The following is a 10,980-nucleotide window of genomic DNA, read 5'->3' as shown; positions in this document are numbered from 1 at the left end:
ATGCATGAATATATGTTTTCCTAACCAGCAGATATTCGCTGAAGGCAATCACTTTCAAACCATCTTAGCTGAGGAAGAAAACAAATATTTGCCTCAGTCCTGTTCCTCGTGAGTTTAGGGGGATATTTTTGGGCCTCAGGTTTTACAGATGCAAACTGAAGGTGGGGGGAGGCAGCCTTACCTTGGGAAGCTGTGTGACACCAACAGGAAGGTTCAAAAAGGGGCACTAGAAAGAGGACATCTGCCAAGTTTTACTCCAGCGCCTGCAGGTTGAGCCGCTGTCTGCCAGCCGGGCGGGCTCCCGGCCCTCCTCCAGCTGTGCAGCTGGAGGCAGCAGCTGGAGGAGAAACCCTTCTGCATAGATGCAGCCCTGCCGCAAATAGGCGTTTGCTTTCCCTTGATTTTCCCTTTTATGAACTTTTTTTTTTTTCCTCAGGAGCTGATTATTATCTAGCTGAAACGTATTTCCCTCTGAAAACTGGATTTGGTTTGTGTTTGGTGTCCTCCTCCCCCCCATTCACATAGACCTCTCTATTGGGAACAGACTTAGATCGGGACTTTTGCAGTTTGCAGAGTTTTTTCAAAATGTAGTGACATATATTTTTTTTTGCTCTATATGTTTTCTTACCCTGCTTTCCATTACATATTTTCCAGCAACTTAGAGAGACGTAAGGAATAGCTTTTACACAATAGGCAAAGAAGAGAGGGGGTATTATTCCAATGGTCTTGCAAATTTGAAGTATTTCAAAAAAAAAAAAAAAAAAAAGTATTTCTTCTTCAAAAGGCGAGGAAAAAAAAAATCTGTGTCCTTGTGAGCAAATGATTAGAAGAAGACTGGGAATACAATAATTACCCCAAATGGAAACCCAGACCGCAGTCAAACAATACAACTTTTGTAAACCGGCTCCGCCTGTAAAAAATCTAGGAAATCTCATAACTAGAGCTGTTGAAATCCTTTTCTTATGCAACGATATGTAAAAGGCTCCTGAGAAATGAGGAGTAAACATGGAAACGCTGTAAAATAGCATGATAATGAAGTTGCTCTGAGCATCGGAGATCGCCTTGGCAGTACCAGCATGGATTTCTTCAACCACAAAGTATTTTCTCATGTTAAAGACTTTGGGACAAATTAGTTTTCGTGACATTTTGTCAATAAACAAGCACGTGAAGACAAATAAACCTGGACTCAGTATAAGCTACCTTGATCGTTGTGGAATTCAAGGGGACCAAAGGAATTGGGAGCGAGACAGAGTGCGGCTTTGAATGAATGTGCTTTATGAGGGAGCAGAGAGAAGATCATTTATATCCTTCATATTTTATAGTTTTGCCTCTAGGAAAGAAAAGATCAGCGGAGCCCCGACTATCATTTACTCATAATGATCGCATTCAATCTAGTCATTCACAGTGAATCATATAATAAGGTTTCCATTTTGCGCATGGGGAAAAAGAAGGAGGGGTGGTTAAACTTGTTTAGTTCGCATTCATGCCCCCGGCCTCCTGTTTCCCTTGAACCGTCCAGTTCAAATGACTAACCCATGGGGCGATGCTTTTTTCGTTGTTTTATTTTTGTGTGTTTTTTTTTTTTTCCTCTAGATCCCGCCGCCTCCTGTTACCCCCCAGCAATAAAATTCCTTGGAACGAAAGCTAACGGGTTAATTATATAGCTATTCATTTTTCCTTTAGCAGCGTTTCACCCGAGCACGGCTCTACTTTCGCCGCCTCCCTGGGCCGGGCCGGGCCGTGCTCCGGAGGTGACCACCGGAGCGCAGCGGGAGGAGACCCCCGGCCAGCCCGGGCCCCGGCGGCCGCGGCTCCGCGGGGCGCTCGGCCCGGTGCCGCCCGGCCGCCCGGGGCACGGCGCGGCTGCGGGCCGGGGAGCAGAAGCAGCAGCCCCGCACGCCGGTTTGCAGCGGCACCGAGAAAAAGGGGAGAAGTCGATTTACGGCGTTTTGGCCTAAACCCGCACCCACGCCGACCGCGCCCGGAGACGGGGCGACAGCCCGCTCTGCGCACCCCTCCCGCGGGTTCGGGGGAGGACGAGGGGATTTCGGCACCTGAGACCCTGCTCTCCCTCTAGATGTTATTGCAGAGACCCCTCCGCACACGGGCAGGCACATAAGCAAAACCACCGGCTCGCTATTACTGCGCCCGGCAGTCGGATGCTCCCTTTGCTCTCGGGACCTTTGCCATCTGCAAGCGTTTCAGGTATAAGCCGAGGCGAGGGCAGGTTAAAGTTTTCGGGGTTGGGAGCAGGCGGCTGCCTCCGCGGGGAGGTCTATGCCGGGGCTGGGAGCCGCACATCGGCCAGCGCGCCCCGTCGACCACTGCTCCTGCAGACCCCCGTGAGGAACAGTCGGAATCGCCCCAAAAAGCGGACGAGAGAAAGGCACCGAGCGGGGGAAAGGCTCGGAGAGCACAAGCATCCCGGAGATGGCAGACGAGGAGACGCAGGTCGGTGCTGGCGGGCAGGGGCGGAGGGGGTGCCACACAGATCCCAGCCCCAAACGCGCCTGGAGGAGCGGTGCTCATCTCCAGGGGAGCCGGCACCTCTGCAAGAGCTTTACAAAAAGATATAAAACTATATAGGCGTGTTGTCACTGAAGGGAAACCACTGTCTTAGCCATGGGGCTTTCACCAAGACAGCCAAGTTCCCTTTCGGGCAGAGCAGAGAGTCTCGAAGTCTGCTTGACATCTTGAAGCTTAAATAACCGTAAGGCATTGTTACTCCCTGGCAGCAAAGTGCCTCGTTACGCCTGATTGAGCTAATTGCTTTGAAATAGGATATATTATCTATAATTATAGAGATCTTGGAGGAGACGGCCAGCCTTTTCTTTCATCTTTTCCAAGTGCATCATAATGTCTCGATCAAATTAATTTGGGCCACTTGAAATAGTGCCTGCCTTTCAGCCCGGCTCCTCCGACCCTGGAAGAGCCGGGGACGTCTCAGCGGCTGGAGTTTGGCATTCAAATCACCACTCCTGGTAACCTCTCGAGGACCAGCCCAGGTGCATGAACCTTAAAAGAAGTTTAAATTATGTTTAATCTGGACAGAAAGGGAAAGGGGGAAAGAGAGAGAGGGAGAAAAAAAAAAAAAAAGAAAAGAAGTGAGGTCTTGCCGCATTATCCGAAGCTCAGCGGAGAAAGAGCAGCAACGGGAACAGGAAGAGTTGAGACTTGAAGGGCTTTGAGGGCTTGTAAAGCCCGCGGGACATTTTTAACACTTGCGATAGATCTGGCTCTTTGCCTCCAGGGCTGAGCCGCTCAGAGCTGGAACGAGACGGGCTGAAGGGCGCGGAGGGAGCGCGGAGGGAGCGCGCAGGCGGTGTCCGAAGCGGCAGAGCTGCCCCTGAGCCGCCAGTCCCCAAAACCTCCTGTCCCCAAAGCCTCCTCGTGTCCTGCGGGGCTGTCTGGTCTCCTAAGAGCTGGTGTCTCGGGGGAAATAAAATAGAAACAAGGGAAACAACACCACCCCTCTCCTTTCTGAGTTCTGCCTTTAAGTCAAAGATAACGTTTACAAAAGGCAGACAATGCCCTGAATTGGCTTAGCGCTGCCTCCTGTCCTCCCTCCCCATCCCCCACGCACTCCTCCCAGCCCTTGTTGTTGTATTCCCACCGAAATAAAGTGCTACGGGTAATGGCTTTGCCTGGCACATTCATTATATTGAAACGGGACTGTTTAGGATGCTAATTGCCCAATATTGTTATCTAGCATAAGTGCCTTCAGGGAAGCGCCACGGTTCCCAATAAAAACACTGGACTGGAACAAGCACCAATAAAGTCACCTATCCCCCCCCCCCCGACACACACACACCTCTGCCCTTTCACTTCGGTTTTCCTTACAGCCCAGGGAGAAAAATAAGAGAGAGGCACCTAAAAGCAAGTCAGAGTACCAACACAACGGAACCAATACAAAAAAAAAAAAAAAAAGTTCCTAAAATCCTTTGGTGTTTCGGTCACTCAGCGCGCAGCGAGCAAAGCGAGAAGAGTTTGGACACTAAAATTTTCCCTTAAACAAATAAATATATCTCGGGGCAGATTTCGTTTTGTAAATTCGATTTCTCCATTCCTAACTTAAAACCTGTAGTTATCATCATGAGAGAAAGAAAGAAAGAAAAAAAGGCGCAAGAAACGAAAGAAACTTTACTGGCGTCCCGTTTTCAGCCCAAGCGCTTGCCAGCATGTGAATTGGAACCGAGTCCCTGCTATGGCACAGTGATTAAAATACCACCGAGTATGACAGAAACGTAAACACAAAGCGTTCATTGCTGGGAGATAAATAAAGAGCTAATTATCTCGTTCTGTCAGCTCTCAATGAGAGCGGGACCTCGCTCGCAGTGTGGGACACACTCATCTCCTCAAACCTCAGCGACATCCCAATGTTCTAACTGTTCTGCAAGAGAAAAGTGAGGGGAAACTGCCCCAGCGGTTCTATTTTTCCTTTCATATTTCCATCAAACCGATGAGATCGAAAGCAGCGTAGGGGCTGCCTGGAGGTCTAATAAACACATCACTTCTTCTTTTGCGCGGTTGCATTTGGGATCAGAGGAAAAAAAAAAAAAAGGATCCTACCTGTAGGATCGGGTGGAGGGGACACCGTGAAACACGATGCATCGATATTTTGTGCCTGTTTTCTTAGTCGGGAAGTGGGGTGGGGGGCACCTTGGCGTCAAACACCGGGCTTTGGGAAAATGTCGTGTGATTGGTAGAGCAAACTAATTTTGTCAGGCTGAATGTGCCGATGTCCCAGGGCTAAGGCGCCTTGCTCCCTTGATGCGGGTTAACGTCCTCAATAGTCCCCCTCCAGCTGAAGCCTTTGATCAGACCGCCGCTGGCGCCTAAAAACAACATCACTTGTCTGCCTATTAGAGGCACTGACTAATCGTGACAGATTGTTTATTCTCGCAATTAGCAATGCAGCCGCTTCTCCGAGCACCCCCTCCACACCCCCGCCCGGCTCGGCCCTGCCCGGCCCCCCGGCCCGACGGGGCGCGGGGGAGGCTGCGGGCAGCGGCGGGGCGCGGAGCGGAGCAGAGCCGGGCTGGGCTGGGCTGGGCGGCGGCACTGCGGCTCCCCGCCTCGCCGGAGCGCTCAGCAGGGCGGCACGAATCGGGAGAGGATTCGAACGTGCCTGTGTGAGCTCCATGTCGGTGAACAGACCTGTGCAGTGGCTGTTCACCCTCACCTATAGGAGCGCACGGGGGCAGCCTGCGAGCCCCCCTACAGATCGTCTTCACCTAGAGGGATCACATCTGAGCACGGCACGATATGTGCGAGTAACGTATGTATGTGTACACTCAGGACAGTACCTGTATTAAGCACACGTCCAGGGTATATACTCACGCGTGTGTAAGATACGTGTGTGTAGCTGCGTGCAGGACAATCCGTTTCAATCAGGTCCTGTTGCTTATCAGTTAATAAAATGTCTATTATATCAATTCATTCCATAATCTATACGCTCCTGATCTACCATCTTTATTGGGTCCACTTAAAAGGAAAGGGAATTTGCTGTCCCTCCCCGTTTAGATAATTACCCTTAAATGACTGCAAGAGCCTCTTGTGTTTCGAGGAGATTAGAGCCCTGCAGCTATCAATAAACTTTTCTCAGCGAGCGGCCAATCACGTTATTAGAGAGCGGCTCCGTTTTACTGCACATCCGTCCTGGGCGCAGGGATAAGGGATCGTAAAACAAATTTACAAAACAAAATAGCCGGGACTTTAATGGGTCTGGGGCTTAGATGTTCCCTTTTACGTGAATGAACGTTTCATTATCTGGAGACACGCACACATCTACGCCGTGAAACGCAGCACAATTTACGTGTGTGTGTGTGCGCGTATTGTACGTATGTTTATAGGCGCAAAGCTCCGCAGACACTTCGAACGCACCGCAGGGCCGGCGTTCATTTGAAAAACAAACAAAACCTCCTAAATCCACTTTTTCAAGGCGCTGCCAGCCAGCGGGACAGGCAGGGGCTTCCTCTGCCAGGTCACGCTCAGGACAGCCCGACATTTGTTGGTTTTCCAGAACGCGGCTCGGGCCCGCTCCCTCGCCCTTCGCCTCCAGAAACTGCGTCCGCTTCCGACGTTAATACATTTTTTTCCCCCCGACTTTCGAGCCTCCTCCTCCCCCCTAGTCCCGTCCGCACGGCTGAGCGCCGCTCCGGCAGCCCCGGCCTTCCTCACTCCCCGCTGCGATGCGCGCTGGGGCGCGGAGCGGGGCGCCCCGACGGCGAGCCCGGCTCCGCCCCCCCCGCCCCGCCGCCCCCGAGGCCGCCGGCGCTCCGCAGCCAATGGGGCGCCGCCGCCCCGCCCCCCGCGCGCGGGTTGGGCGGGGCCTTTCCCCGCGCCGCTTTATCAGGCGGCGCCGCCCGCCGCGGGAACGGAGCGCGTCGACGGCACCCGCGCCCCCCGCACCGCCCCGGCCCCATGAGCCGCGGCGCCCGCTCCCGCCCGGCGCTGCGACGGCGGGCCGCCTCTGCATGGCCCCGGCTGTGGATATGACCACCGCGCCCACCGGGGTCCGCAGCGACGAGCTGCCCGCATCCGCCTTCAGCAAGCCCAGCGGCGGCCTCGCCGTCGCGGCGGCGATGGGCGGGGAGGAGGAGAGCGACAAGCCCAAGGTCTCCCCATCCCTCCTGCCGTTCAGCGTGGAGGCGCTCATGGCCGATCACAGGAAGCCGGGCGGCAGGGAGGGCCCCGAGGGCGCCGGGCCCCCGCCGGGTACCGGGACGGCCGCCCGCGCCAGCCTGAGCCCCCGCCTGTGTGCCCTGACGGCGGAGGCTCCCGCCTCCCCGCTGCCCCTCGGCGGCCACTTCTCCGTCGGGGGGCTGGTCAAGCTGCCCGAAGACGCCCTCGTCAAGGCGGAAAGCCCCGAGAAGCAGGAGCGGAGCCCTTGGATGCAAAGCCCACGGTTCTCGCCGCCTCCCCCGAGTAAGTAGGATCCTGGAGAGAGATGGCTGGGAACCCCCCCCCCCGGGCCGTCTGCTCCCTTCCCGTAGGGCCGGGCAGTGGGGGCGGCCGGGGATTTCCTCTCGCTTTCACCCAGCCCGGCCCCTCCTGGCATGTTTCTCCCTGCGGTTCGGGCTCTTCACCGGCCACTTCGGCCTGTCCGAAACATTGCACCGATCCAAGTGTGCGCGAAGCCGGGGCAGCGCCGGGGGATGGCTGCAAAGGTGAGGGAAGAGCGGCCGCGCCAGGGCGAGATCTTGTGCCAAATGTTAACCGGGTCGGGGGGAAAGAAGGAAAAGCATCCTGGCCTGCCTATTAGCTTAACCTGCGGCTCGAACTGGCCGCGCGAAGCCTGACTCAGACGTGTGTTTTTGCCGAAAGTGGCTCTATTTCGTAAGGACCCGCACAGACCGGGCTCCCAGGCGAAGCGCCTTCGGGTTTTGCGGGCTTCAGCCCCACCGGTTGTTATCAAGTGTTGCATCTGCAAAGTCTGAAGAGCTGCAATTACTGATGTTTTACTACTTTACTATGGAGAGATCTAAAATAATAAAAATAACAGCAGGAGGGCTGAGATCAGAAAAGCCCGTTAATCCTCTCCGGTGGCTGCGCTCAGCCTGGGCCGCTTGCCCTCGACCGGATTCCACTCCCTCCCGCCCGGGCTCCCGTGGAAAGAGGCGAGCTTGGGATGAGGCTCTCCGGAGCGTTTTGGGTTGTCTTAGCAGAACCGCGAACAGGGCTGCTTGGTTTATTTTTTTTTTTCCTCCCTTGGAGAAAGGCAGTTTTCCCGAAAGAACTTGTGTACAGTATCGCAGTGGTTTAATTTATTTAAATTGCAAAGTAAAAGTTGTTGCTAAGTAAACCCGGGGCAGATCGAGGTTGAGGACCCTTAGAAATGTTAAATATAAGGAGAGCGGTAGATAGAGGCTGAGTGTGAATTCAGAGCTCGTAATTAATTACATGCTTAATCCGGTTCCCAGGGGCCTAATGAAGAGGGTGTGAGTCTGAGAAGCCAGTCCGTTTTGTTTATTTTTTTCCGTAATCTAATATAAAGGACAGGACATACTTTTTTTTTTTTAGTCACTCGCTTCATTTACGTCTCCTCTGTATGAGCCGGGAGCCGTGAAGGCAGGAGGTGGAGGTTGTGTGAGTTTCTGACTCTTGATTCTTTCCCTGTGCCGAGTTTTTCCACGCAGAGCTTCTTGCTAAGAAGCACCGCGAGTAACTTCGGTTCCCGGAGTCTTGAAAAGCCTAATTCCTTAGCAAAGCACCCGCTTTCTTTGCTGGAACGGGAGACGTCAATTGGAAGTGTGCCCCCGGCAGCAGTTTTTGGGCCACTTTGAGCGGGACCTTATTTTCTTCTCTCTCCAGCTGCTGTAGGTTGGGGGCTCCTCTGCGGGCCGCGCGGGTTCGGGCGCTGCTAACCGAGGTGTCTCTCTCCTTCTTCCCCCCTCTCCTCCGGCTGCTCCTCGGCGCAGGGCGGCTGAGCCCCCCAGCCTGCACCCTGCGCAAGCACAAGACGAACAGGAAGCCGCGGACGCCCTTCACCACGGCCCAGCTGCTGGCCCTCGAGAGGAAGTTTCGGCAGAAGCAGTACCTGTCCATCGCCGAGCGCGCCGAGTTCTCCAGCTCGCTCAGCCTCACCGAGACCCAGGTGAAGATCTGGTTCCAGAACCGCCGCGCCAAGGCCAAGCGGCTCCAGGAGGCTGAGCTGGAGAAGCTGAAGATGGCAGCCAAGCCCATGCTCCCGCCTGCTGCTTTCGGCATCTCATTCCCGCTGGGCGGCCCGGCTGTGGCCGGCGCCTCTCTCTACGGTGCCTCCAGCCCTTTCCAGCGGGCAGGGCTGCCCGTGGCTCCCGTGGGACTGTACACAGCGCACGTGGGATACAGCATGTACCACCTCACATAGAGCCGAGCCCAGCATGCCGGCATCCTGCTCCTGCTGGCCCCGCACGCCCTCCCTCCCTGCTCCTCCGGCTCCTCGCTGCGGATTTCCCCGCAGCAGAGACTTCTCCGGTCCGGTTCTGCTCGGCCTCACTGCTTCCCCCTGTGATGCTGGTCCAGCCCCGCTCCACTCTGCTCAGCAGTCCTGGGAGCTGCTCCGCTCTGCAGTGGGCAGAAGCCTGAGGCATGGCCCCAGCTCCTCCGCGGTACGGGGCAGCGATGGGCCGGCCCTGCCCTGCTTCCCCGGGTCCGGCTGGCAGCCTGGGGAGACCCCCTGCCGTGGGGGAAGGAACTGTGGAAGAGAAACGGCAAAAAGGGGGCTCAAAGACAGGACGTTTCTCTTACTTCCTGCAAGGCGAGGTCAAGAGACAGAAGTGTAGAGCAGTCTCTCCCGTCCCTGTGTAACAGCACCATCTGTTACCTCTGTGTGTTCCTCCACCAGCCCCTTTGGAAGGGGCTCTGTCTACTATGTAATATACTGTATATTTGAAATTTTATTATCATTTATATTATAGCTATATTTGTTAAATAAATTAATTTTAAGCTACTGTTTGATGCAGTTTGTTTGCTCCTTGCCTTGCCAGGGGTGACAGAAGAAGACATTACATTTGTCTGTGTCAGGGGGACTGGAGAGAGGGACCTGCTGTACCAGCCGTTTTTCCTTCTTCCCGAGGACATGTCAGCCTCAGACAGTGAAGGCCTCGGCTGATTCTTCAGCTTGCTCTGTATCCGGGAGCTGCCCTGTCCTCACTCGGAGGCATCTCCCACCGCATCCCCTGCCCGAGGGTGTGGGTACCCGCTGCTGCTCTCCCCAGCGGCTCCGGGACTGGAGCGGCCCCGGCCGGGCTTTCCAGCCCTAGATGGGAGACTAGCTGCTCCTCTTCTTGCCGACGGCTGCCGGAGGTTTTGGGAATGGAGTGACTTTCCCTTCACCTCAGTGCCACGCCTAGAGAGGAGCCAAGGGCTTCCCCCGCAGCTTGCTTCGGCAGCCCGCATTGCTCAGGGGAGGAGAGTACCTCGGGGTGTGGGGTGGTGAGGAGGGTGCTGGAGAAGTGGAAAAAACGCGCTAATAGCGGGACAGAGGCCGTCGCCAGAGCCGAGAGCTTGGGCGGGCGATGGGGACGGGGGTGTTAGGTACAGGGTAGTGGGGATGGGGTGTGGAGGACGGTGGTATTTGGGGACGGGTTTGAGGAGGCGGCAGGCAGCCGGCGGGACCCGCGGGATTGACGGTCGGGACCGCTCGGCGCCATCTCCTGCTTATCCCCGTGACTCCGGGCGCCCCGCAGCCCTCAGCGGCCGGCTCCGCTGGAAACCCGTTCCGGTTGCCACGGCCCCGTGGAAACCGCCCGCAACGGCCGAGGACCCCGCGGAGGAGGGCGGCGGGACGCCCCGCTCCGCGCAGCCCCGCGCAGCCCCGGTCGCGCCGCGCCGCTCCGCGCCCGCCGACCCCGCCAGCACCGGCGCCGCCGCCTCGCCGCGTCCCCCCGCCGGCTGCGCCCTCGAACCCCCCTCAGACAGCCACTCCACCCGATTTCGTTTTGCTGATCGCTTGGGGAGATCGCAAGGGAGAGCGTTGGTTTCTCCTTTTATTTATTTTTTTTTTTTTAATTATTATTTCGTACTTTATCTTTGCGCTCAAGGAATGGGCGCTGAGAAATTGGGACTCTCCATAATTTTTTTTTCTGTCTTTTTTTTTTTCCCCCGCTGCTTTCATTTCCAGCAATTTAAAACGTTGAGGTTGAAGCAAAGTTAGAAGGAAAATAATTGCTGTAATGAGGCTAGGCAATCTTCTGCAGGCACTGTGGCTCCAGCGAGACTGTAGCTGGGGGCGAGGCGGGACTTTTATCATCTCCTAAATATCAATGATGCTTTCAATAACGAAACAACATACCTGAACTCAGTCACTTTCTCCAGAGTTCGCTGCTCTAATCCCCCTTTTCTCACCTCTCTCTCCACTCTGGCCGCCCGGTTCTTTCTGGGCTGGGCTGAGTTTTAGGGTTTTGTGGTTCCGGCTTTTTTTTTTTTTTGTCTGCTTTCTTTTCCGATCATTTCTTTTCTCTGTGCAAATGACAGTGTCTGTGATCCTGACCCCAG

The 10,980-nt window shown here is 55.3% G+C and overlaps 1 protein-coding gene across 1 annotated transcript; it reads left to right on the top strand.

The window, feature by feature from the left end:
- The first annotated feature begins 6,476 nt into the window (after positions 1 to 6,476).
- Positions 6,477 to 8,851, top strand: MSX1 (msh homeobox 1). The gene is made up of 2 exons (XM_086611929.1): positions 6,477 to 6,927; positions 8,421 to 8,851. Exons 1-2 carry the CDS (start codon positions 6,477 to 6,479, stop codon positions 8,849 to 8,851), a joined length of 882 nt encoding a protein of 293 aa, XP_086468055.1.
- Positions 8,852 to 10,980: the final 2,129 nt, after the last annotated feature.

Source organism: Tauraco erythrolophus, chromosome 5, assembly GCF_009769465.1.
Source record: "Tauraco erythrolophus isolate bTauEry1 chromosome 5, bTauEry1.pri, whole genome shotgun sequence".
Taxonomy (NCBI): domain Eukaryota; kingdom Metazoa; phylum Chordata; class Aves; order Musophagiformes; family Musophagidae; genus Tauraco; species Tauraco erythrolophus.
The sequence above is the reverse complement of the archived record's forward strand: the minus strand, read 5'-3'. Positions and strand labels throughout refer to the sequence as shown.

What these genes read in the sequence shown, in the direction of transcription:
- MSX1 (XM_086611929.1), top strand. Translation starts at nt 6,477, where the DNA reads ATGGCCCCGGCTGTGGATATGACCACCGCGCCCACCGGGGTCCGCAGC. An exon ending in GTTCTCGCCGCCTCCCCCGA is followed by an intron (nt 6,928 to 8,420) that starts GTAAGTAGGATC and finishes TCCTCGGCGCAG; the next exon opens with GGCGGCTGAGCCCCCCAGCC.